Here is a 26,589-nt window from a genome sequence, read left to right on the forward strand (position 1 = left end):
GCAGCGGCTGTGAGGGCGCTGAGACGAGGAACGAGGATATAGATACAGACGTGCGGGGCCATTTAAAGCCGATCCTAACAACGACAGGCAATAGGACATTTAAAACCGATCCTAACAACGACAGGCGACAGGCCATTTAAAACCGATCCTAACAAAGACAGGCGATAGGATGCCGAACAACTGACCCGGCGTGCCCATGGCTCGGGCCCAAGAAGCTTAGAACGCCGCGTCCCCCCCCCCCCCGCCCCGGTGAACCGCTGCCAACAGGAGCGGACACACAGCAAGGTCTCCAGGCACTGAACCCGTCAACACGACAGAACTGCAAGCGCCACCCCTCGGGGGGGGGGGCAGGACCCCCCCCCCCCCGCCTTTCCCAAGGCTGTTTGCCCACTGTCTGCCCCGCAGAGCAGCGCTGGAGGAGGAGGCGGCGGGTGATGGTGGGGGACGCGGGGCAAGACCAGAGCGACGTGCAGAGGGAGCGAGGCCCTGCTCCCTGTGGGGGTGGGGGGAGTGGGGGGAAGGGAGGTCTCCCGCGGCCGCAGGGGCCCAGAGGTGCGTGCGCTGCTGTCAGGCTTGTTCCTGGCTCTGTCTGTGTGTCTGTCTGCCTGTCTGTCTGTCTGTGTGGCCGGTTCCGCTCACAAGCGGCAGAGCTCTCGCACCACTGGCTCTTCACCGGGTCCTCCCACGAGGCGGCGCGGCTCTCCCAGGCTGAGTGCGCGGCTCGGAGGACCCGGCGGCCCTAGAGGAAGGTCCGAGAGCCCCGTAGGGGAGCCGAGAAGTGGTGTGGAGCCGGGTCTGGAAAGCCCAGAGATCTGCGTCTGCGCGAGGGGGAGGGGCGGGGAGCCGGCCGCAGGCGGGAGCAAGGGGGCGGGGGAGGGGTGCGGAGCCGCTGGGCGGGGGGCACACCCCTCAGCCGCCACCCCGGGCGGGCGGGACGGAAGTCACCCTTCTAAACCGGAAGTCCCCCTTCTAAACCGGAAGTCCCCCTTCTAAACCTTAGGAGAGGAAGCTCGTGGTGACCGAGCAGATGAGCAGGCAGCTACTCCCGAGCACACAGGAGGGAAGGAGGGAGCGCAGGGAGGGGCCCTCACACGCACGGGGTGGAGCGAACGCAAGGACGGGGCCAGCACAGGGGCCTCAGGGCCGGACCGGGACAAGCCTGGCGCCCGGCCTTCCCACAGGCGGGAGGCCCTGAGCAAGGCCGCGTGGAAAGCGGGAGCTCGGGGCGCTCACGGCGGAACACCAGCCCCGGGAGCTCGAGCGGCTCCGGTCCCCGAGACGCCGTTTCACACAGTGAAGACGCCAAACGCAGGAGGCGAGCGCGTGTTCCAGTGAGTTCTTACAGAGGACGTAAGAAAAAAGCCCGTGAAAGACCTCGGGGTGCCATGACGACCACAGAACAGCTGTGTCTGCTCCAGGCGTCCGGCTCCGGCTGCACGTTCAGGCGCTCACAGGAGCGCGGCTCAGGGCGCGCGGACACACCCCCCCCCGCCCCCCCTCCCCGCCGCCGGAGAGGTTTCCGGCGCCCCGCGCCCCCGCTCAGCCAGGCAGCCAGGGAAGACATCGGTGTGCGCACGGCTACTCAGCAGCCCAACTGGGAAGTGGTTCGGAAGACAGACACAGGAAGCCGTGTTCCCAAGATTAAAGAAAACGCGCTCCTTTTAAGCCCCGGGAACATTCACAAACGCTGGCCCCATGCGAAGCCACAAGCACCCGTAAGTGTGTCTCCAAGAAAGCCCCTGTGGAGGCGGAAGGTAACTCCCCACCCACGCTTCCAAGTCTCTCCGGCCGGACCGGACCGATAACCAAGTCCCCATGAGCCAGACGGACGGGGAAGCGAGCAAGTTCGGTGCACACCGCCGCGCGAAGAGCCGGAGCGGAGCCACGCTAACGAGCCACCGAACCCCAGCGGCCGAGTCCCGAGGGACGGCGCTCACGCTACCAGCCGAGGACGAGACCCTAAACTTCTGAAGGTGCAGAGCCTGGTGCGGTGCCTGGTGCGTACGGGAAGGCATGGCGCGCCCTCTGCAGAACGGGGAAAGCCGGTCCGCGTGCCTGACGGCCTGATGTCACCGCTCGGACCAACCCACAGGCCAAGGACGCAGCACCTGCTCTGCCCCCAAGACGCTCAGAACACCCTGGTGTGACCGGGAGTGGATCCCGGTCTGCACGGTTAGGACCCTCGAGTAAACGTTTGTCATTAATTCCAGAGAAGCATCCTGATTCATTAGCACTCAGGGGACAGCACACACGGGGTCCCTAAGATCACAGGATTCTGGGGGACACACCGGGCAGCCGAGGCTTCCTCGCCATTCCAGACTGCAGGCCGGGGCCTGGGACTTCAAAGGGACTCACGAGCAGACGGGGGCGTGGGCATGTAAACAAATCGCGCTGGGACCCCGAGTCCACCGGACAGAGAAGGGTCTCGTCACTGGCGCCGGCGGCGTGTCCTGGGCAAACGTGCCCTCACCATCACACAGCTCATGTTCTCTAAGCACAGTGCAATCAAGTGAGAAACTGGGGTGGTTACCAGAAACAAAAGAGATTGATTAAGGTTCCAATTTTACAACTGGAAATTGAAAAACAAACTTTAAAGTTCATGAGTCCAAAATCATATTCAGAGGCGGTGTAACTGTATCTACGTAGAAAACAAAATAGTCTACAGGAAGTTATTTAGAGTAACGAGAGAGATTGGAAACTGGCTGGATAAAAACCTGCTTATACTTCTATACAATAGGAGCAAATGATTAGAAACATAATTAAAAGAAAACATCATTTTAAAAACACTTCACACCGCAGGAAGACAAAAGGGACTTTAGGGCAGTGAACCTACGCTCTCTAGTTGTCTCGGCAGATACATATCATCACACACTGGTCCACACCACAGCACCGACAGCCCGGGAGCGGCCTCACGCGAGCTGTGGGCTCCGGTGGCGGGGGCGTGGCGGTGCGGGCGCACTGCCTCTAACGGGCGCACCGCCTGTGGGTGCTGATGGTGGAGGCGGCTGCCCACAGGTGGAGCCTGGCAGGGCCTATGGCAAAGCTCTTGTAGGCCCTGCTCACTATGACTGCAAACCCAGAACTTTCCTACAAAAGTGAAAAGACACCGATTTTCAGGATAAGACCAAAGAGATACAAATACAAAATCAAGTAATTAAATTAAAATCTTATAATCTGGTTAATTTCCAAAATACAGAAAGAACGCATACAACTCAACAAAAGGAAGACAAACAATTCAATTAGAAAACGGGCCAAGGGCCTGAACAGACACTTCTCCGAGGAGGACACACAGATGCCCAGAGAAATATGCCAGGAATGCTCACCATCACTCGTCATCGGAGAGGCACGTTAAGCCACAATGAGACGTCACCTCACACCTGCCAGAATGGCTGCCACCGACAAGCCCACGAACAACAGTGCTGGTGAGGGTGTGGAGCCAGGGAACCCTGCAGCCGGCACATCAGGACGACGGTCTACCCAACTGACTACCCGGCCAGGACAGAATGAGTTTTCAAAAGGATCAGAAAGTCAAATAAAAAAAAAACAGGCAAAGTAATCCAAGATTTATCTAACTGGAATGCCTGAAAAATAAAAATGAAACTATGTAACAGAACTAACATTTAAGTGCATAACCCCAGACATTTTTTCTGAAGTGAAATAACACCCACCAATTGATTTTTAACACAAGTGCCCAAGTAACTCAACAGGAAAAGGAGAGCCTTGTCCACAAATGGTAAGGGAACAGGTGGACATCCCTGCGGGCTCTCAGCCCTGGCCTGATGCCGTATGTGAACGCTAACTCCCGATGTCCATTTCTAGGCAGGTGACATTCAAGTGTTTCCCCGCTTCACCCCACTGAGCAGCGTCACAGCAGACCAGCTAAGACAAAGACTTAACTAGGACTCACAGGCTAATAACAGAATATCAACATGTCTAGGTCTCAATAGAAAAACCACTTGTCACATCAAGTATCAGGAAAAATACCCATTTCAATGAGAAAAGACATTCAACAAACACCAAATAATACAGAAGTTAGAATTATCTGACCATAATGCAAAGTTCATAAATCTGCTTCCACAGATTATTAAGAACACACTTGAAAAAAATATCAAAAAGGAACAGAAAACCTTAGCAAAAAATTAGAAGATATAAATAAGAACCAAATGTAAATGTCATAACTGAAAAAATATAATAACTGAAATTAAAATTTAATAGGTGGGCTTAACAGCAGAATGGAGCATACAGAGGAGAGAATCAGTGAACTGAGAGACACAATAGAAGTAGTTACCCATCTGAACAGAGAAAAGGAGACTGAAAAAAGTTAACAGAGTCTCAGAGACCTTTGTGACTATAATGAAAGATCTACCATTCATGTCAACACAGTCCTGAAAGGAAAAGAGAAAGAGGGCGGAGCTGAAGACGTAGTCAAAGACATAATGGATGAAATACTCCAAATCTGGCAAAAAGACATAAACCTACAAATTCAAGAATCTGAGCAAACCCCAAACGGGATAAGCCTAAAGCAACTCATGCCAACACACATCATAATCAAACTTCTGAAATATAGAGACAAAGAAACAAATCTTGAAAGCAGCGAGAGAGAAACAGCTTACCTATCGGAAGAAAACAATTCGAATGACAGTAGATTTCTCATCAGAAACCATGGAGGTCACAAGGAAGAGGCACACGTTTTTTCAAGTGCTGAAAAAAAAAGAACTGTCAACCCAGGATTCTATACCCGGTAAAAATATCCTTCAGGGATGAAGGGAAAATCAAGACATTATCAGATGAAGGAAAACCAAGAGACTCTGTCACCCACAGGCCTACTCTAACAGAATGACCACGAAAGGTCCTCTAAACAGAATATAAATTATGAAAGAAGAAATATCGGAGTATCAGGAAGAAAGCAAGAAAAATAGAAGGAGTAAAAATATGAGCAAATACCATATACTTTCTTCTCTTAGGTTTTCTAAATTTCTAGGGTGAAGCAAAAGTTATAACACATATTGATGTGGTTCTAAATATATGCACAGGAAATATTTACGACCATCTATATAATAAAAGCCTACGCGACCATTACGGCGGAATGACCAGAACGACCGGTCGCTATGACGTGCACTGACCACCAGGAGGCAGACGCTCAATGCAGGAACTGCCCCCTGGTGGTCAGTGCGCTCCCACAGGAGGAGCGCTGCTCAGCCAGAAGCCGGGCTCACGGTTGGCAAGCACAGCCGAGGTGGCAGGAGCCCCTCCCGCTTCCGCAGCAGCACTAAGGGGCAGTGAGCCGAGCAGTAAGGAGCCGAGTGGTAAGGAGTGAGGGATCCCGGATTGCGAGGGGGATGTCTGACTGCCCGCTTAGGCCCAATTCCCCCAGACTGCCAGCTTAGGCCCGATCCCCAGGGGGACCGTGTCTAAGCCGGCAGGCGGACATCCCCCGAGGGGTCCCGGACTATGAGAGGGCGCAGGCTGGGCCGAGGGACCCCTCTGCCCCCAGTGCACGAATTCCATGTACCGGGCCTCTAGTTATACTGTATAGGGGGAGGAAAGAAGGATTGAAGTTCTCATGCTTCCCTCAGACTGTCCAGTGGTGACTTTGGTATACTGGAGTAAATTATTGTATAATGTAATGCCCAGAGCAAACATTAAAAAAATACAGTGATACTCTAAAAAATGCTACAGTTAAAGCAAAATGGATTCTTAAATATATACAAGTCACCCAAGGAAGGCAGGGAAAAGAAGCCGGGGAAACAAAAAGCAGAAAAAACAAAGGAAACCACAGCAGCAGTCTGAAGCCGTAACATACAACCACATTAAATGTAAACAGTCTGAACATGCCAAAAAGACAGAGCTGACAGGATGAACGAAAACCACGAACCAACTACATGCCGTGCACAGCAAACTCGCCCAGAGCTGGAACGAGGCAGCTAGTGGGACGTAAATAAAGGGGCGGAAGCGGCACAGAGGAACCGGGAGCGGGAGCGGGCATGTTCATGTCGGGAGGGGAGGCTCCAGCCGAAGGGCCGTCGGTGCAGGGACACACACGTGCCTGAAGGGCCAGTCTCTCAGGAAGACACATGCCAGCTGTGCGGTTCTCAGACACAGGGCTGCAGAGCATGTGGAACAAAAGCCAACAGAACAGGAGGAGAGCCGATACCCCCTCCACCGCGGAGACAGCACCCGCTCCCCCCCCGCCGCCTCACAGGAGACCAGTGTGCACACACAGAGCGGCGGCCGCCCGGGCAGTGGCCCCGCAGCAGCGCTGTCTTCCCGCACACACACAGACCGGCGGCCCGCCCGGGCAGTGGCCCCGCAGCAGCGCTGTCTTCCCGCACACACACAGACCGGCGGCCCGCCCGGGCAGTGCCCAGGCAGCGCCGTCTTCCCGCACACAGAGTGGCAGCCCGCCCGGGCAGTGGCCCCGCAGCAGGGCAGTCTTCCCGCACACACACAGAGTGGCAGCCCGCCCAGGCAGTGCCCAGCAGCAGCGCAGTCTTCCCGCACACACACAGAGCGGCGGCCGCCCGGGCAGCGTGCCCAGCAGCAGCGCAGTCTTCCCGCACACACACAGAGCGGCGGCCCGCCCGGGCAGCGTGCCCAGCAGCAGCGCAGTCTTCCCACACACAGACCTGCGGCCGCCCCGGCAGTGGCCCCGCAGCAGCGCTGTCTTCCCGCACACACACAGAGCGGCGGCCGCCCGGGCAGTGGCCCCGCAGCAGTGCCGTCTTCCCGCACACACACAGAGCGGCGGCCCGCCCCGGCAGTGGCCCCGCAGCAGCGCTGTCTTCCCGCACACACACAGAACGGCGGCCCGCCCCGGCAGTGCCCAGCGGCAGCGCCGTCTTCCCGCACACAGAGCGGCGGCCCGCCCAGGCAGTGGCCCCGCAGCACCGTCTTCCTGCACACAGAGCGGCGGCCGCCCAGGCAGTGCCCAGCGGCAGCGCCGTCTTCCCGCACACAGAGCTGGGCCAGGCGGGCCACATCCTGGGCTGGCCACCAACCCGCACACGTTGAAATCACAGCGTGTGCCCGCTGACCGCGAGGCAGCAGTCAGTGACAGAAAGGGACAAAAGCTCCAAAGCCTCGGAGACTCAGCCACACGCTTCCCAGGAACCAGAGGCAACCAGAAGTCCGCACGGAGCGTTTTAAACCGCGACCGAATGGAGAGGAAAACATGCCGAAGCCGGGGCACAGACACACGGCACGGAAAGGGCCACGTGCCCTGAATGTAGGCGTCGGGAAAGAGGACACGGCTCCAGTCAGTCCCCAAGCTCCCCTCGCGGGACCCCACAACAGCGCGACCACCCAAAGCAAACCCGGGAGGCGACAGCGAGCAGGAAGCCAAGGCCGCCGGGACAGAAACGCCAGAGAAGCAGGGAAAGGCCCACGGGATCGACAACTCCAGGCCAGCGGGCTGGCCAACGACCGACCGGGGTCAGGACTGAGACAGCGCGGCCCTGCGGCCCGAGGACAGCACCGACGAGGGCACTGTCACCACACACACCACACACACACACACCACATACCACACACACACCACACACACACACACACCACACACACCACACACACCACACACACCACATACCACACACCACACACCACACACACACCACATACCACATACCACACACACCACATACCACATACCACATACCACACACCACACACACACCACACACCACACACACACCACACACACCACACACACCACATACCACATACACCACACACCACACACACACACCACACACACCACATACCACATACACCACACACCACACACACACACCACACACACCACACACACCACACACACACACACCACACGGCACACACACCACACACACCACACACCACACACACACCACATACCACACACCACACACCACACACACCACACACACCACACACACACCATACACACCACACACACACACACCACACACACACCACACACACCACACACACCACATACCACACACACACCATACACACCACACACCACACACACCACATACCACACACACCACACACACACACCACACACACCACATACCACATACACCACACACCACACACACACACCACACACACCACACACACACACACCACACGGCACACACACCACACACACCACACACCACACACACACCACATACCACACACCACACACCACACACACCACACACACCACACACACACCATACACACCACACACACACACACCACACACACACCACACACACCACACACACCACATACCACACACACACCATACACACCACACACCACACACACCACATACCACACACACCACACACACACACCACACACACACCACACACATATACACACCACACACACACACACACCACACACACACACCACACACACACACCACAGACCACACACACCACACACACACACACACACACACACACCACCAACCCGACCCCCCACCCACGGCCCAGCCCCTCCAGCAGCACGAGCTGCCGCACCCCCCGCTGTGACACAGACAGCCTCTGACTAGTGGGAACCAGCTGACGTCCAAGGAGAAACGCTTCACTGGCAAATTCTTCCAAACATTTAAACAAGAATTAACACCAATTCTGCACAATCTCCTCCCAAAACAGAAGCAACGCTCTCCAGCTCCTCCTATGAACTCGGTCCTCTGACACCAAACGGGAAGGCAGAGCAAAGGGGGGCTCCAGACCAGCACCCACACGAATGCAGAGCCAACCGCCCACAGACAGTGCAGGTGGAACTCGGGTGCACAGCAGTCATTACACACAGCGACGGCGGATTTATCCCGGGACCATGGCCGGCCGGTATCTGAGCATCAATATAAACCAGCACACAGGGTGGCCAAAGTAGGTTTGCAGTGCTGGTATGCGAAATGATACAATAATTAGGAAACAATAATTCAGAATGAACTGTCTCACAGACACAGCTGTAAATCTGCTCTCGCCCACCCCGTTTACAGGAGAAAAAACCATGATCCTATCCATGGTTACAGAATGTTACTTGACAAAATTCAACACTCATCCTATCTAATAAAAGAGTAATATGCAGATTGACCGTCACTCCAACACACAAGATGGCTGCCCCCATGTGGACACAAGATGGCCACCACAAGATGGCCAGCAGGGGAGGGCAGTTGGGAGGGACCAGGTCTCCAAGGAGGGCAGTTGTGGGTGATCAGGCCAGCAGGGGAGGGCAGTTAGAGGTGACCAAGCTGGCAGAGGAGGGAAGTTGGGGCGACCAGGCCTGCAGGGAAGGGCAGTTAGGGGTGACCTGGCTGGCAGAGGAAGGAAGTTGGGGGCGACCAGGCCTGCAGGGAAAGGCGGTTGGGAGGGACCCAGGCCTGCAGGGAAGAGCAGTTGGGGGGGACCAGGCCTGCAGGGGAGGGCAGTTGGGGGGGACCCAGGCCTGCAGGGGAGAGCAGTTGGGGGGGAACAGGCCTGCAGGGGAGGGCAGTTAGGGGTGACCATGCCTGCAGGGGAGAGCAGTTGGGGGGGAACAGGCCTGCAGGGGAGGCCAGTTAGGGGAAAACAGGCTGGCAGGGGAGTGGTTAGGGGGTGATCAGGCTGGCAGGCAGAAGCGGTTAGGGGCAATCAGGCGAGCAGTTGGGAGCCAGCAGTCCTGGATTGTGAGAGGGATGTCCAACTGCCCGTTTAGGATCGGGCCTAAACAGGCAGTCGGACATCCCTCGAGGGGTCCCAGATTGGAGAGGGTGCAGGCTGGGCTGAGGGACACCCCCCTACCCCGTGCATGAATTTCATGCACTGGGCCTCTAGTTCAGTATAAAACTCTCCAAAAAAGGGGAAACACAGCGGAATCTGACGAAGCACATCAACAGAAGAACCTAAACACGAAAGCAGAACTACTGCCCCAGCCTCCCATGAGGGTGACAGACAGACGGACAGAGGGCGGAGAAGGGGGGTCTGCCCGCAGCTGCCACCGACCTGGCCCTGAAGGCGCCGCAGGGCCTGGCGGGGAGGAAGGGAAGGCAAGGCCGCAGCTCAGAGTCCAATAGCAAAGGCCACGTCGAGCCCCAGGGCCACAGGCACCAGGGGAAACAGTCCAAACTGCACGACTTTTTAAAAAATATATATTTTATTGGTTTTTACAGAGCGGAAGGGAGAGGGAGAGGGAGAGAGAGTTAGAAACATCGATGAGAGAGAAACATCGATCAGCTGCCTCCTGCACGCCTCCTACGGGGATGTGCCCGCAACCAAGGTACATGCCCTTGACCAGAATCGAACCCGGGACCTTCAGTCCTTAGGCCGACGCTCTATCCACGGAGCCAACCCGGTCAGGGCAGGACTTCTTTAAAATTTGATGGAACAAAGACACCAGAGGCCACAGTCTGTAGGCTACAATTCCATTAGTGATCGGAGGGAATCCACAGCCTTCAGGAACCAGTAATAAAAAGGGAAGAATAAAGTAAACCACGTCTCCAGAGACCAGAAAAGGAACACAAAGTAACCCAAAGGCACAGAAGGGACAGCCCTGCCGAGGACGTCAGCTCCGCCCCGGCCGCCGGCACTGGGAGTGAAGAGTAAATAAATAAACAAATAAATAAGAACAAAAAGGCGGCAGGAAAATAATAAAGTTGGAAAGAATTACTTAAAAAACACACGTAGAACTAATAAATAAATCAAAATACTGCCTTTTTAAGTAAAAGTCTCCAAAAAATATAGCCACTAACTAATCAAGAAAAAAGGGGAGGACTCAAAATACACAGGATAAAAATGACAGGGGAGAAAAAACACTGAATGAGAAGACTTTTTTTGTTTGTTAATCCTCACGTGAGGATATTTTTCCCCCGTTGATTTTTAGAGAGCATGGAAAGGAGCGGGGGGAGAGAAAAAGGGAGGGAAGGAGGGGGGGAGGAGGAGGGAGGAAGAGGAGGAGGAGGAGGAGGGGGAGGAGGGGGAGGAGGAGGAGGGAGGAGGGGAGAGATGAAAGAGACACATCAATTGGTTGCCTCACGCACACACCCCAATCAGGACCAGGTTCGGGGACTGAACCTGCAGCCCAGGCACGTGCCCTTGTTTGATCCCCAGCCTTGGTCGGGGCAGGTGCCAGAGCCAAACAATCGATGTGTCTCTCTCACATCAATGTTTCTCTCTCCCTCTCTCTTTCTCACTCTCACTCTCTCCCACTCTCTCTAAAAATCAATGGAAAAAATATCCTTGTGTGAGATTTAACTAAAATAATCCTATCTAATAGAAGAGTAATATGCAAATTAGCCATCACTCAGCTACACCCACTAGCCACGCCCACTAGCCAATCCGGAGCGAGTATGCAAATTAACCCCAACCAAGATGGCTGCGGCGTCGGAGAGAGCAGGAGGGAGGCTTGGGTTTCCCCGGCAATGGAGGAAGCCAAGCTTTCCGCACACCCGGCCGGCCTAGGCCTCCGCTTAAGGCTACAAAGTTTCAATTGTAGAAGATAAATAAATCCCAGATACCAGGGCCTCCGCTTGGGTTGCCAGGGGGCATGGCCAGCCTGCAAACCACCACAGGCCCCTCGCCCAGGCCGCCTCACGCCCCAAGGGAACCCCCACCCTGATCTGGGACACCCTTCAGGGTAAACCAGCTGGCCCCCACCCGTGCACCAGGCCTCTATCCTATCTAATAAAAGAGTAATAAGCAGATTGACCATCACTCCAACACACAAGATGGCTGCCCCCATGTGGTCAAAGATCCTGCCCCCATGTGGACACAAGATGGCCACCACAAGAGGGCCAGCAAGGATGGGCAGTTGGGAGGGACCAGGCCTGCAGGGGAGGGCAGTTAGGTGCTAACAGGCTGGCAGGGGAGCAGTTAGGCATCAATCAGGCTGGCAGGGGAGTGGTTAGGGGGTGATCAGGCTGGCAGGCAGAAGCGGTTAGGGGCAATCAGGAAGGCAGGCAGGCGAGCAGTTGGGAGCCAGCAGTCCTGGATTGTGAGAGGGATGTCCGACTGCCCGTTTAGGATCGGGCCTAAACGGGCAGTCGGACATCCCTCGAGGGGTCCCAGATTGGAGAGGGTGCAGGCTGGGCTGAGGGACACTCCCCTCCCACGTGCACGAATTTCGTGCACTGGGCCTCTAGTAATTAATAATAGGTGACAGAACTTGCATTACAATATTTGATTTTCAGAAGTGGGTTTGTGGCGATATGCAGGTAACTACTGGGCATTAATACCTAAACATATAACACTCCAACGTAACACAAGGAAGCTACAGAACTCATCTCACGTTAAAGTATCAGCCCTCAAATCCTACATCACACATTAACAAACAGAGCCCAACACCACGTGGAAAAACAGATATGATAACCATGTGGGGCTTAAGGTCGCAAAGGAAGCTCAATATCAGAAAATTCATTACTATGAACCCCAGGTTTTGTGGGGTTCATAGTAATGAATTTACGCTAAGGCCTTCAGGAAATTTACCGTCTGCAGATGAATATACTTCATGGAAAAGGAACCGATGGGTACTGTGACATGATTTTACACGCACACGCATCCGCACACGCACACACAGCTCTCAAACCCAGAACCCCTGTGACCTGGTGTAGGCGAACACCAGGCAGGTGCCCAGGAGCGCCGTTGCTCTAGGACAGCGCTGGCCACGCCACCCGGCAAGGAAGTGCCAACGAGAGGCCTGACCGGGAGAGGAGCGGCTAGAAAGGCTGCCGTGGGCACTACACGGGAAGAGACAGAGCCGGTGCCCGAGCCGACCAACCACTTGGGAGTCCGGGGAAGCAATAGGGTGCGAAGTGCACATAAAAAACCGTTAGCCTGGAGTCCGGCTTCCGGCAGAAGTAACAGCAGGGACCGGAACCCTCCCATCAGTAAAAACAAACACCAGAAATGGAGAGAATGAGACCAGCCACAACCCGGAAGATAACACCTGCAAACCACATACCTAAGGAAGGACTTGTCTCCGAAATATACACATACATCTTCACGCTCCAACAACTCGAAAACGAACCAGTTAAAAAAGGAGGCAGATGTGTTGACTCCTAAAACTAGAAATCAGTAACAGCAAGATAACTGGAAAAGTCCCAAAACAGGCGGAGACTGAACCACACATTTCTAAATGACACGTGGGCCCGGTGAGAGATCTCAGGAGGAATTCTAAGGATTTTTAACGAAGTGAAACTGAAAACACGACCTCCCCGACTTGGTCAGCAATGCCACGAGGACTATGCGTAGCTCTGAACGCACACGTTAGAGAGCAGAGAGAGCTCAAGTCAGTACCCTCTGCTCCCGCCTTCGGAAATCAGAAAAGCCCATCACATCCAGAGTGAGCGTCGGAGAAAATAAGAACTAGAGCAGAAATTAATAAAATGTAAGAGAGGGCCTCAACAGAGGTCGCTGACCAAACCAAGAGCTGGTTCTGTAAGAGGGTCAGGAACACGCCTCGGGGTTGGCCAGCTAGGAAACACGAGGGCAAACACCCACTCTGCCGGAAAAGCAGCGGCGCTCTCGGGCGCGGCTCGGCGGTCAGTGTTGGACACGACACCATTTGCCTGAGCACCCAAACGAAGCAGTTAGGTCTAAACCTAAGAAAACTCGTGAGCGGTCTCTGTGAGAAAAGCACCAAGTTCTGATGGACAGAAATCAAAGATCTACGTGAATGCAGAGATGTTCCGTGACAGGAAGACGCCGTGTTGTCAGGGTGACAGTGCTTCCCGCCTTGGTCTGTAAGTCAGCGCAGCCACCGTCCCAGTCCCAGGAAGTCGTTTCCTGGGTATTGACAAACCGGTCCCACAGCTTATGGGGAGGCGGACGACTCAGAACAGCCGACAATTCAAGCCGAAGACAGTGAGGAGGACCGATGCTGCCCACCGGGAGACTTACCGGAACCGCACGATGGAGACGGCGTGGCGCCGCCAAGGACACGCACCTAGAGCGACGCGCAGGAGCGGAAACAGACCACGGCTGCCGGCCACGGGCCTCCGGCGAAGGAGCCACGGCCACACAACGGGACCCAGAGTCTCTTCAACAAATGGCGCTGAGCAGCTGGACATCCGTGCACAAGTCTGACTCTAGACCAGCCGTGGGCAAACTACGGCCCGCGGGCCGGATCCGGCTGTTCTATCCGGCCCGCAGAGCCGTAAGAGCGGAGGGTTCTCTTGCTCTCCCCTCCGCTCCTTTACTTTGAATTTATATTAGTTCACACAAACACTCCATCCATGCTTTTGTTCCGGCCCTCCGGTCCAGTTTAAGAACCCACTGTGGCCCTCGAGTCAAAAAGTTTGCCCTCCCCTGCTCTAGACACAGGCCGCACACGCCGGACCGACATTAAGTCACATGGCTCGTCCGCCCGCCTGGGAGACGCACAAGCCTACAGCTCCGAGGGGAGAACCCAGCCGACCTTGGGCCTGGCGGTCCTTTCCGGACAGAACCCGGAAACGTGACCGCGAGAGAGACCAGGAAAAGCGGGGCTTCTTTTAAACGAACAGCTTCTGTCTGCGGGAGACGAGGCCCGGAGAACGCGCAGACAAGCCCGGACGGCGAGAAACTGTCCCCAAGGCACTTCCGGGAACAGGTTGTCATCCAGACGTACAAGGAACCTTAAAACTCAGTGTGAAAGCAAACAACCTGATTAAAACATGGGTCCAAAACCTTACCAGGCCCCCACCAAGGAGGGTACACAGATGGCAAAGAGGCAAAGGGAAAGATGCTCCGTGTCGGACGTCCCCGGAGATGCGATTCCCAACCATCCTGGTCCCCCCGCCCCCACCAGAGGCCAGACTCGGGGCGCTGACCACACCAGATGCTGGCGCCGCGCGCCCTGCTGGGGGACACGCTAAGTGTGTAGCTAGTCTGGCCTTTTCTTACAAAAGGAAACATGTTCTCGCCATCTGACCCAGCCATCGCTCTCCTTGGCATTTACCCAAAGGAGTTCAAAACGTACGTCCACACACAAATCTGCACACACGTGACAGCAGCTTCATTCAGAATTGTCAACATGTGCAGCGACAGAGATGCCCTCCAGCAGGCAGGCAAAGGGATGGAAACTGGTCCATCCAGACGGCGGAATGTCACTCAGGGCTCAGAGATGAACTGAGACACGGAGGAACCTTACACGCATGGGATTGAGTGAGACAAGCCAGACCGACAAGGCCACACACGTGTGACTCCACCTATGTCACATCCGGAAAAGGTCCAACTGTGGGACAGTGAAATGACCGGGACTGCCAGGGGCTGGGGCAGAGGGCCACACGTGGACACCCGTGGACAAAGCCAGGTGGGCCGCAGGGCTCGTCCTCAGCTGGTCCAGGGAGCAGGGCAGGGGTGGCTGCCGGAGGCTGGGAAGACGAGTCGCTAGCAGCCATGGAGGTGGAACAGGAAGAGGGAGAGGAGGCGAGGCAGCCAGAGCCAGGCGCCCACCCTTGTTCTCCCCGGGAGGGCACCCTGGCCCACAGGCCCAGGGGAGGGCACCTGAGCGGGAGTGGGTGCAGGCACGTGGTTGTGTGTGGACACGTGCAAACACAGGCAGGCGTGTGGCAGCAGCTGGCCTGCTTCCTGGGCATCACGTCGGCTCCGCTCCTGTGGCCTCCCCTCCTGCCGGGAGCGTGTTCTCTGCCCTCGGTGCTGGCACACAGCCGTGCACCTCGCACAGTGGGACGGCCTGTCCTCGTCACCGCGGTCCCTCCCTGCTCCAGGGAGTGACATGTGCACCCGGAGCCTCAGCGCCTGCACACAGTGGGTGACGCTGCTCAGTGAGCGCCTCGTGGACATGAGCGAGGGGGGAGGGGGGGCAGCTCAGCAGGGACAGCAGGGCGTGGGAGACCGCCCCAGCACCGCCCCTCCACACCTGCAAGTTCTTGGCCCGGGCATCTGTGGCCTGGTCCTCAGCTGCTTCCGTGTGGTCTGTCCTCCTGGGACGACAGCCCCACAGGGCAGCCCTGGCGCCCCCTGCTGTGTCCCAGCACCCTAGCGGCTGGCTGGGAACTTGCAATGTGTTTGGAGGCAGGACGGAGCCTCAGGGACGGATGACAGGAGCAGCGCTCGCCTGCGGCACCGGGAGCAAAGGGCGTCGAGGCACTGGTGTGGCCAGCAACGACCCTCTCTCCTGGGTGCCAACAGAGGCAGCTCTGTCCCCAGGCCGCTGCGGGAGCAGAGAGAGAGGGACGCCATGGGCCTGCGAAGGTGGGCCTGCCTGCTGGTTCGGGAGATACTCACTGGGCACAGCCGTGGTCTCCCCAGGCGGGCCGCTTGGCGCCACTGGGATGTGCACAGCGGCACTCGGCTCTGAGGGTTGACTGCCCATCCGAGTGACGTTCCGCTGGTTATCCGCATCCTCCGGCTGCTCCTCCGCCTTCTGCACGCAGGTGCTGGGCAGTGCACGCACCGGGCCCACACCCATCGTCCCGCCGGCCTCCAGGTCACAGTGTGGCTCCCTGCAACCGAAGCCCAGCAGAGGTTGGGAAGGAGGAAGGTGGGAGTCAGAAAGACCGAGGCAGAGGGTCCTACACTACACAGCGCTCCCCAGTCCTCTCCCCCCCGGAAATGGGGTGTCCCAACGCAGCCCCAACAGCTTCCCCTAAGCCTCTCTTCCTCCTGGACCTTAAACGACGCCTGCCATTCTGCCATCTGCCATCGCAGTGGTGCCCTCCCGCTCGCTCCCAGGTCAGCGGTTTACAGCAACTCCAGGGGCAGAGCCAGGAGCGCGAGGGGGCGTGGCCCGGACAGGGGCGTGACCCAGGGCAGGGGGCGTGGCCAGGGAGGGAGTGGCCCGGGTGCGCTCACTCACTGGGGCGGGAGGTCCCGCGGCTCCTTGTCCTTGTCCTTGTCCTCGGCCTCGCCCTCCTTCTCCACAGCCTCCTCGTGTGCGGGCGGTGCCCTGTGCCGCGCCCGGTGCCTCCGCGCTGGTTCCTCGCTGCTCTCCGCCTCCCGGAGGCCGACCCGGGGGCCACGGTGCCGGGCTCGCCGCTCGCCCCTGGCGCCGTGCGTGGCGCCGTCCTTGCCCTGGTCTGCGTGGCGGTGCCCGCGGTGGCGCCGGGGTTCCCGATCAGCCGCCTCTTCCGGGGAGCCGCGCCGGTGGTGGCGACGGCCGCCTTCGGGTCCCGGGCCCCGGCCGCGCTCGCTCCGGGCCTCCCGGGTCCCCGCGGTCTCTTTGCTGCGGCTGCGGTGCGGCCGTGCCCGCTCCTCCGGGGCAGCGGGCTCCCCGCTCTCGGCCTTCGGGGCGTCCGCCCGGTCCTGCTCCTCCGCCTGGCCCGGGGCCTTGTCCTTATCGCGGTGCCGGTGATGCCTGCGCGGCGGGTCCGCGCCCTCGGCCGCCTCACCGCCCTCGGCAGCCTCACCGCCCTCGGGCCGCACCTTGCCCCCCGCTGGCGCCCGCGTGCCCTCGCGGCCGGGCTCCACCACGAGCGGCCGGTCCAGGTGCGTCTTCATGTCGGGGCGCAGGTGGCGCGCGGTGGCGAAGCGCAGCCGCTCCTCGGGACCCAGCTCGCTGTACAGCGCCTCGCAGCTGGCGCGCAGGTTCTGCAGGCGCAGCTGGCTGGTCCGCTGCTCCCACACCGAGCGCGCCTTGGCGTTCTGCTGCCTGCGGGGAGAGGGGTGAACACCCTCGCACCCCTCTTCTCCACCGGCAGGGGAAGCCACAGATGACACAGCGATGGAGGGATGGCAGAGTGGGTGCGGGGAGCAGGAGGGGGAGGGCGCAGGAGCCCTGGCAGTCAGTGCAGGAGGGCAGGTGGGGGGGGGGCCCAGCGTGAGAGAATTCACCTGGTGGCTCTGACCCATAGACCTTGGGTGCACCAGCCTGGGCGGGAAGGCTCAGGCCACTCCTGAGCAGGTGGCCATTGGCCTGAGCCCAGGAGGTGAGGGCAGTGGGAAGGAGGGGCACCAGCATGAGGCGGTGGGGAGGTGCCGGGCCAGGTGGGCCGCTGGCCAGGAGGCTGCACCCGGGTGGGCAGCGGGGGCACAGGCGGGTGGCACCTCCCCTCCGTCCAGGAGATGCTGGTGGGACCAGGACGGGGCAGCTCAGCGCAGGGAGCAAGGGCCGGGGCAGGTGGCCGCTCAGGAGCAGGCGGAGCCACACGTCCCGGAGGCAGGCGCTCCAGCAGGGCGCCCACCGCTCCGCTCAAGACCGGCTGCTCCCAGGAGGCCCCACCTGCGTGGCCACCGATGCCCTGCTCCCTCCTGGCTCCACAGAGAGCACCCCTCCCGGGGACGGCCAGAGCGGCCTGCGGTCCCGGCTCAGCCCTCGCTGGATGGGCTGCCCAAGGCCTGGCCTCACGGCCTCTGCCACGGCTGGGGCTGCGCAGCCCCCGCACAGGAGGCCTCTGCAGGCCGCTCTTCGCTGAGCAAACCCGGCGAGGCGGCCCAGCCCACACGGCCAAGCAGGCCTCGAGCTCAGTGTCGCTCCTCCTGCCCTGAGGGGGCCCGGCCCCCCTGGTGGAGGCACCAGCAGCCCAACCCCAACCCAGTCCCCAGATGGGGACTGGCTGTGTGTGTCCATCAGCAGCCACACTGTGCTCTGGCGCTGGTGCGCCCCTCAGCCCCCCTCCCGACTGCCTCGGGTCAGGCTATCCCACTCCACCAGGGAGGACCCAACAACCCGCAGGGTCCCACAGCACGTCGCGGACGGAGCCAGAGTCAGACACATGCGAGGGTCAGGAGAACATGGGGGCCTCAGCCCAACCCCAACCGCACTGGCTGTCCGGACGGAGGAGGAGTCCAGGCCCCGTGCGGGGCCATTTCCGGGACACAGAGCACAATGCCTGCGCCCCACCTGGGCCTGACCGGGGCGGTGGAGCAATGGGGGGGTAGGTGTTGCCCTCTCTGGCCACCTGTGGACGCACCCTTCACCTGCCGCCCCGCCTGCCCTGCCCTCTGACCCGGGAACCAGGCTGCCTGCCCCTGGTCACCTGTGACCAGCCCACCTTCTTTCTTTGGCTCCAACCTTGAGCCACAGGGGCCCTGCCCCCCACCCACTACACAGAGCTCGGGGGATTCTGAGCAACGTGGACCCGTGATGGAGGGCCGCCGTGCGGGGCGCAGGAGCACTGCCTCAGGCCCCGGTCGGTCCCGCACCCCGAGATGGGCCTTGAGTCTAAGCCATTGGTTGCGGGGTGGCGGCCGCTCAGACGCAGCCCCGGTCCCGAGGCCCAGATCTCTGCGCGCAGACAGACAGTGAGACGGGGCCGTGCCTCCTGGCAGGCGGACTGGCTGTGCCCCACTTCCGCGGCCTGCCCCCCAGGATCCAGCTCGGGGTGGACTGCAGGGCACCGTGGGCCGCAGGCCCCTCACAGCTACCTGGGGAGCAAGACCCTGCTCTGCTGGCCCTGGGCCTGCTGGTCTCTGCCTCCGGCTCCGGGCCACCCACCGTCCGCGGCGCCCACCCGGCAGCCACGCCACACGCCTCCTCTCGGGCGAGTCTGTGTGCGGCCTCCCCTCCCTCCAGTGCCTGCCAGCAGCTGCACCCGCACTCCGCACCCCGCACCCATGCTGCCCCTCTCTGCATCCTGCCCGAGTTCACAGGCCACGCGGGAGCGGTAAAGCTGGGCCGGCTGCCCTCTGACCTGCAGGCCTGCGTGGCTGGACTCCAGCCCAGGCTAAGTCCTGCCTAGAAAGGGCTCCTTAGGGGTCACAGAGGAGCAGCTTCCCAACGGCCTGGCGGGCTTGCAGGCCCAGCCCGCCCCAGACGCTGTGGGGGCCTCTGTGCTGGGGACCCCGCTTTGCGGTTTCTGGGCTGAGCGCGCGCGGCGGTCCCGGTGTGCCACCTGCACCCATCCCCACCTCACTGCTCTCCACTGCGAACCAGCCAGTGGGACCCGCTCTCCTACCCGCGGGACATCAGCCCGCAGCTCGCGTGCTCGTGGGCAGGGGGCAGGGGCGGAGCTCGGCCGCAGCAGTTCGCACCGCCGGAGGCGGAGGAGGCACCTGGCCGCCTCTGTGCAGGTGGCGTGACCGTACTGGCAACTCCAGAGACCCCTCGCTGCAGGGCCTGAGCCCCTAAGGAGGAGGCCCCGGGGTGACCCCAGCCCACCGCCCGGGTCTCCATGGCTCTCCCTCGGCTCCGGCTGGTCCCCGGTGAGCCTCCCGGCTGGAGGCAGCCCCGCTCCTGCTACAAGGACGTCACGAGGACCGAAGATCCAGCCCCTCCCAGGTGAGGAAGGAGGGGCAGGAGGACCCACGAGTGTCCCCGTGAGCACTGACGGAACTCGGCCTCGTGGGACAAGGAGACCCGAGTGGCGGCACACAGACAGACAGTAGACAAGAGGACAGACACCAGGGGGGCGGAGGAGGGGCGGGAAGGGGCATCGGGAAGCGTGCCCACGGTCCCGCAGGCTGCAGGCGCCGCAGAGCTGCCCCTAAGCGGATGACCCCGGGGAGCGGCGTTGGGGGCAGGCGTTTGCGTGTGGTTATCATGAAGCCGGGCAGGGATCGTGGCAGAGCGACTCACGAGTTTACGCTGGAGACAGATGAGCTGCGAGACACAGCACCCCGAGTGTGCCTTACAAAACTGCACATGCAAGAGACAGAACAGAACAGGGTGAGGCGACCAGAGAGCCTAAGGCGCGCACACACGCGTGAGCGCAGCGGTCAGTGCAGGCTGCGGTGCGCATCCAGGCAGGAGGCCAGGCACACTTCCGTCAGCGCGGTCCCCGCGACCTTGGGGTAAAAGAGAGGTGGAGAGAGTAAGAGCATCCGGCAGATGCGTGAGGCTCAAGTGCACACCGTGGTGGCGGGAAGAGGAGAAGCCTTACCCCGGGGCCGCCTGGCACCCCTGCCCTGGAAGGGCAGAGCAGCCGCCCCTCCGGCTGTGGCCGTGGCAGGGCGGGTGCACCTGCCTTCAGAGGAGAGGGGGCGGGCGCCCCACCCCAGGCCCTCAGCCCAGCTCTGAGTCACCTGACCCTTCCTTCCAGGCAAACAGCTCCGTCCCAGCCCTGCCCTTGGGGTGACTCAACCACTCCCAGGGCCTTTCTGGAGGCCTTTCCAAAGCCAGCGTCTCCTTCCACCGGTTCCCTTCAGGGCAGCTCCCCAGGAGCCCGGGGCTCCCTCTTCCGGAGGCCGTGTCCACAAACGTGTGTGTGTGTGAGGAGCTCAGAGCAACTCACCTGCCGCCAGGCCCTGGTGCACACAGGTGTGTGTGCAAGAGTGTGCGAATCTTTGTGACCACGTGTGTAAATTTGTGAATGAGTGAGTGGGTTGAGAGCATGAGAGCGTGAAAGAGTGGTGTGTGTATGGGGGCATAAAGGTGAACATGCGTGTGTGTGAATGAGTCGTGTGTGGAAATAAATGTGAACGTGTGAGCGTGTGGGGTGGGAATAAATGGTGTGCGGGTAAATGTGAGCGCGTGTGTGTGTGTGTGTGTGTGTGAGCGTGTGAGTGTGTGTGAGTGTGGGGGTGGGAATGCGTGGTGAGTGTGGGTAAATGTGTGTGAGTGTGTGGGGGTGGGAAGGAGGGGTGAGTGTGGGTAAATGTGAGTGTGAGCGTGGGGGTAGGAAGGAGGGGTGAGTGTGGGTAAATGTGTGTGAGTGTGTGGGGGTGGGAAGGAGGGGTGAGTGTGGGTAAATGTGAGTGTGAGCGTGGGGGTGGGAAGGAAGGGTGAGTGTGGGTAAATGTGAGTGTGAGCGTGGGGGTGGGAAGGAGGGGTGAGTGTGGGTAAATGAGAGTGTGAGCGTGGGGGTGGGAAGGAGGGGTGAGTGTGGGTAAATGTGAGTGTGAGCGTGGGGGTGGGAAGAAGGGGTGAGTGTGGGTAAATGTGAGTGTGTGTGTGTGAGCGTGGGGGTAGGAAGGAGGGGTGAGTGTGGGTAAATGTGAGTGTGTGGGGGGGGGTGGGAAGGAGGGTGAGTGTGGGTAAATGTGAGTGTGAGCGTGGGGGTGGGAAGGAGGGGTGAGTGTGGGTAAATGTGAGTGTTTGTGTGTGTGTGAGCGTGGGGGTGGGAAGGAGGGGTGAGTGTGGGTAAATGTGAGTGTTTGTGTGAGTGTGAGCGTGGGGGTGGGAAGGAGGGGTGAGTGTGGGTAAATGAGAGTGTGAGCGTGGGGGTGGGAAGGAGGGGTGAGTGTGGGTAAATGTGTGAGTGTGAGCGTGGGGGTGGGAAGGAGGGGTGAGTGTGGGTAAATGTGAGCGTGGGGGTGGGAAGGAGGGGTGAGTGTGGGTAAATGTGAGCGTGGGGGTGGGAAGGAGGGGTGAGTGTGGGTAAATGTGAGCGTGGGGGTGGGAAGGAGGGGTGAGTGTGGGTAAATGTGTGAGTGTGAGCGTGGGGGTGGGAAGGAGGGGTGAGTGTGGGTAAATGTGAGTGTGAGCGTGGGGGTGGGAAGGAGGGGTGAGTGTGGGTAAATGTGAGCGTGGGGGTGGGAAGGAGGGTGAGTGTGGGTAAATGTGAGCGTGGGGGTGGGAAGGAGGGTGAGTGTGGGTAAATGTGAGTGTGAGTGTGTGGGGTGGGAAGGAGGGTGAGTGTGGGTAAATGTGAGCGTGGGGGTGGGAAGGAGGGGTGAGTGTGGGTAAATGTGAGTGTGTGGGGTGGGAAGGAGGGTGAGTGTGGGTAAATGTGAGTGTGTGTGTGTGAGTGTGTGGGGGTGGGAAGGAGGGTGAGTGTGGGTAAATGTGAGTGTGTGTGTGTGAGTGTGTGGGGTGGGAAGGAGGGTGAGTGTGGGTAAATGTGAGTGTGTGTGTGTGAGTGTGTGGGGTGGGAAGGAGGGTGAGTGTGGGTAAATGTGAGCGTGGGGGTGGAAAGGAGGGGTGAGTGTGGGTAAATGTGTGTGTGAGTGTGTGGGGGTGGGAAGGAGGGGTGAGTGTGGGTAAATGTGTGTGTGAGTGTGTGGGGGTGGGAAGGAGGGTGAGTGTGGGTAAATGTGTGTGTGAGTGTGTGGGGGTGGGAAGGAGGGTGAGTGTGGGTAAATGTGAGTGTGAGTGTGTGTGGGGTGGGAAGGAGGGTGAGTGTGGGTAAATGTGAGTGTGAGTGTGTGTGGGGTGGGAAGGAGGGGTGAGTGTGGGTAAATGTGAGTGTGTGAGTGTGAGCGTGGGGGTGGGAAGGAGGGTGAGTGTGGGTAAATGTGAGCGTGGGGGTGGGAAGGAGGGGTGAGTGTGGGTAAATGTGTGTGTGAGTGTGTGGGGTGGGAAGGAGGGTGAGTGTGGGTAAATGTGAGTGTGTGGGGGGGGTGGGAAGGAGGGTGAGTGTGTGTGTGTGTGAGTGTGTGGGGTGGGAAGGAGGGGTGAGTGTGGGTAAATGTGAGTGTGTGGGGGGGGGTGGGAAGGAGGGTGAGTGTGGGTAAATGTGAGTGTGAGCGTGGGGGTGGGAAGGAGGGGTGAGTGTGGGTAAATGTGAGTGTGTGTGTGTGAGTGTGTGGGGGTGGGAAGGAGGGGTGAGTGTGGGGAAATGTGAGTGTGTGGGGGTGGGAAGGAGGGGTGAGTGTGGGGAAATGTGAGCGTGGGGGTGGGAAGGAGGGGTGAGTGTGGGTAAATGTGTGTGTGAGTGTGTGGGGGTGGGAAGGAGGGGTGAGTGTGGGTAAATGTGTGTGTGAGTGTGTGGGGGTGGGAAGGAGGGTGAGTGTGGGTAAATGTGTGTGTGAGTGTGTGGGGGTGGGAAGGAGGGTGAGTGTGGGTAAATGTGAGTGTGAGTGTGTGGGGGTGGGAAGGAGGGGTGAGTGTGGGTAAATGTGAGTGTGAGTGTGTGTGGGGTGGGAAGGAGGGGTGAGTGTGGGTAAATGTGAGTGTGAGTGTGTGTGGGGTGGGAAGGAGGGGTGAGTGTGGGTAAATGTGAGTGTGTGAGTGTGAGCGTGGGGGTGGGAAGGAGGGTGAGTGTGGGTAAATGTGAGCGTGGGGGTGGGAAGGAGGGGTGAGTGTGGGTAAATGTGTGTGTGAGTGTGTGGGGTGGGAAGGAGGGTGAGTGTGGGTAAATGTGAGTGTGTGGGGGGGGTGGGAAGGAGGGTGAGTGTGTGTGTGTGAGTGTGTGGGGTGGGAAGGAGGGGTGAGTGTGGGTAAATGTGAGTGTGTGGGGGGGGGTGGGAAGGAGGGTGAGTGTGGGTAAATGTGAGTGTGAGCGTGGGGGTGGGAAGGAGGGGTGAGTGTGGGTAAATGTGAGTGTGTGTGTGTGAGTGTGTGGGGGTGGGAAGGAGGGGTGAGTGTGGGTAAATGTGAGTGTGTGTGTGTGAGTGTGTGGGGGTGGGAAGGAGGGGTGAGTGTGGGGAAATGTGAGTGTGTGTGAGTGTGTGGGGGTGGGAAGGAGGGGTGAGTGTGGGGAAATGTGAGTGTGTGTGAGTGTGTGGGGTGGGAAGGAGGGGTGAGTGTGGGTAAATGTGAGTGTGTGGGGGTGGGAAGGAGGGTGAGTGTGGGTAAATGTGAGCGTGGGGGTGGGAAGGAGGGTGAGTGTGAGCGTGGGGGTGGGAAGGAGGGGTGAGTGTGGGTAAATGTGAGTGTGAGCGTGGGGGTGGGAAGGAGGGGTGAGTGTGGGTAAATGTGAGTGTGTGTGTGTGAGTGTGTGGGGGTGGGAAGGAGGGGTGAGTGTGGGTAAATGTGAGTGTGTGTGTGTGAGTGTGTGGGGGTGGGAAGGAGGGGTGAGTGTGGGTAAATGTGAGTGTGTGTGTGTGAGTGTGTGGGGGTGGGAAGGAGGGGTGAGTGTGGGTAAATGTGAGCGTGGGGGTGGGACGTGTGCCCGGCGTGTGGGGGTGGGAAGGAGGGGTGAGTGTGGGTGGGACGTGTGCCCGGCGTGTGGGGGTGGGAAGGAGGGGTGAGTGTGGGTAAATGTGAGTGTGAGCGTGGGGGTGGGAAGGAGGGGTGAGTGTGGGTAAATGTGAGTGTGTGGGGGGGGGTGGGAAGGAGGGTGAGTGTGGGTAAATGTGAGTGTGAGCGTGGGGGTGGGAAGGAGGGGTGAGTGTGTGTGTGTGAGTGTGTGTGGGGTGGGAAGGAGGGTGAGTGTGTGTAAATGTCAGCGAGTGGGGGTGGGAAGGAGGAGTGAGTGTGGGGAAATGTGGGGGTGGGACGTGTGCCCGGCGTGTGGGGGTGGGAAGGAGGGGTGAGTGTGGGTAAATGTGGGGGTGGGACGTGTGCCCGGCGTGTGGGGTGGGAAGGAGGGGTGAGTGGGGGTGGGACGTGTGCCCGGCGTGTGGGGGTGGGAAGGAGGGGTGAGTGTGGGTAAATGTGGGGGTGGGACGTGTGCCCGGCGTGTGGGGGTGGGAAGGAGGGGTGAGTGTGGGTAAATGTGGGGGTGGGACGTGTGCCCGGCGTGTGGGGGTGGGAAGGAGGGGTGAGTGTGGGTAAATGTGGGGGTGGGACGTGTGCCCGGCGTGTGGGGTGGGAAGGAGGGGTGAGTGGGGGTGGGACGTGTGCCCGGCGTGTGGGGGTGGGAAGGAGGGGTGAGTGGGGGTGGGACGTGTGCCCGGCGTGTGGGGGTGGGAAGGAGGGGTGAGTGGGGGTGGGACGTGTGCCCGGCGTGTGGGGGTGGGAAGGAGGGGTGAGTGGGGGTGGGACGTGTGCCCGGCGTGTGGGGGTGGGAAGGAGGGGTGAGTGGGGGTGGGACGTGTGCCCGGCGTGTGGGGTGGGAAGGAGGGGTGAGTGGGGGTGGGACGTGTGCCCGGCGTGTGGGGGTGGGAAGGAGGGGTGAGTGGGGGTGGGACGTGTGCCCGGCGTGTGGGGGTGGGAAGGAGGGGTGAGTGGGGGTGGGACGTGTGCCCGGCGTGTGGGGGTGGGAAGGAGGGGTGAGTGGGGGTGGGACGTGTGCCCGGCGTGTGGACAGCGGCCCGCAGAGCCCAGGGACGATGAGGGGGCAGCAGAGGGGCCAGATCCCCTCGGCCTTCACACCTCCTCGCTCCCAGGAGCCTGGAGACATCGCCTGAGGCCAGACCCTCAGAGCCCAGCCGACCTGTGGGGACACGGGTCCTTCCGGGGGATCCAGCAGAGCCCGTCCCCTCGGCACCGTCCGTGCCTGGTGCACCCGCACTGAGGAGCCTCGGGGACACCGACGCTGACAGGCCCTCGGCAGCAGGTGCCCGGAAAGCACCTCGCCGGTCCTCCCGGTCAGACCCCCGGCACAGCTGCGGGCGGGGTCCGGGGGGTCCCTCTGGCCCGCTCTCGCCACCCAGCAGCTGGCCGTGGCCCTGGGAGGGCAGGCACTGCCCGTCCAATTCACAGACTCACCTGGAGAACAGGAAACGGGGGGAGGGGCTCTGAGCCACGGAGCACGGGGCTCACACGGCCCTCAGCCGCCTGGCGGCCTCGCCCAGCCATCCCAGCGGACCCACCGTGTCGGCAGAGGGGGCAGAGGACTTGCCACCCAGGACCGAGCCCAGATCTGCTCCCAGGACAGCCTGCAGGGCCCCACGGGAGCACGGGACCCCGGCCTGCCCACGCCCGGCAGCTGTGACAGGTGGGAGGCAGGTCGCAGCACTGTTCCCAGCAGCGGGCTCCCCGGGAGGGAGCAGAGGCGGCGGAAGAGCGTCCGCACCTCTTTCTCGGTGGCCTGACGTGAGGCCCAGCACCTGCACGCCGAGGTTTTGTCCCAGACGGAGCGGCCCTGCCTCACCTCCGAGGAGGAGGCAGCCTGGCGAGTGGCTGGGCCCCGGGCAGAGCCCTCACCTCCAGCCCCGCAGAGGCACACCCCCCTGGGCCGTGTGAACAAGCAGAAGGCTCGCTGCC

The 26,589-nt window shown here is 60.1% G+C and overlaps 1 protein-coding gene across 12 annotated transcripts in view; it reads right to left on the reverse strand.

Annotated features, from left to right (window-relative positions):
- Positions 1 to 26,589, reverse strand: part of CACNA1B (calcium voltage-gated channel subunit alpha1 B) — a 123,226-nt gene that overhangs the window by 42,232 nt on the left and 54,405 nt on the right. For 7 of the 12 annotated variants that reach the window (XR_013960695.1, XM_080670286.1, XM_080670282.1 and 4 more), the window contains 3 exons: positions 20,416 to 20,475; positions 16,759 to 17,550; positions 16,188 to 16,405 (listed from right to left, as the gene is read on the reverse strand). Coding sequence is in view for 11 of the 12 variants with exons in the window: in XM_080670286.1 (XP_080526412.1) it covers positions 16,188 to 16,405; positions 16,759 to 17,550; positions 20,416 to 20,475 (1,070 nt within the window). In the remaining variant the exon portion in view is untranslated. The remainder of the gene's footprint in view (positions 1 to 16,187; positions 16,406 to 16,758; positions 17,551 to 20,415; positions 20,476 to 26,589) is intronic. The other 5 variants (XM_080670289.1, XM_080670284.1, XM_080670281.1 and 2 more) reach the window with 1 other exon arrangement.

The sequence above is a fragment of the Plecotus auritus genome (assembly GCF_963455305.1).
Source record: "Plecotus auritus genome assembly, chromosome: 5".
Lineage (NCBI taxonomy): Eukaryota > Metazoa > Chordata > Mammalia > Chiroptera > Vespertilionidae > Plecotus > Plecotus auritus.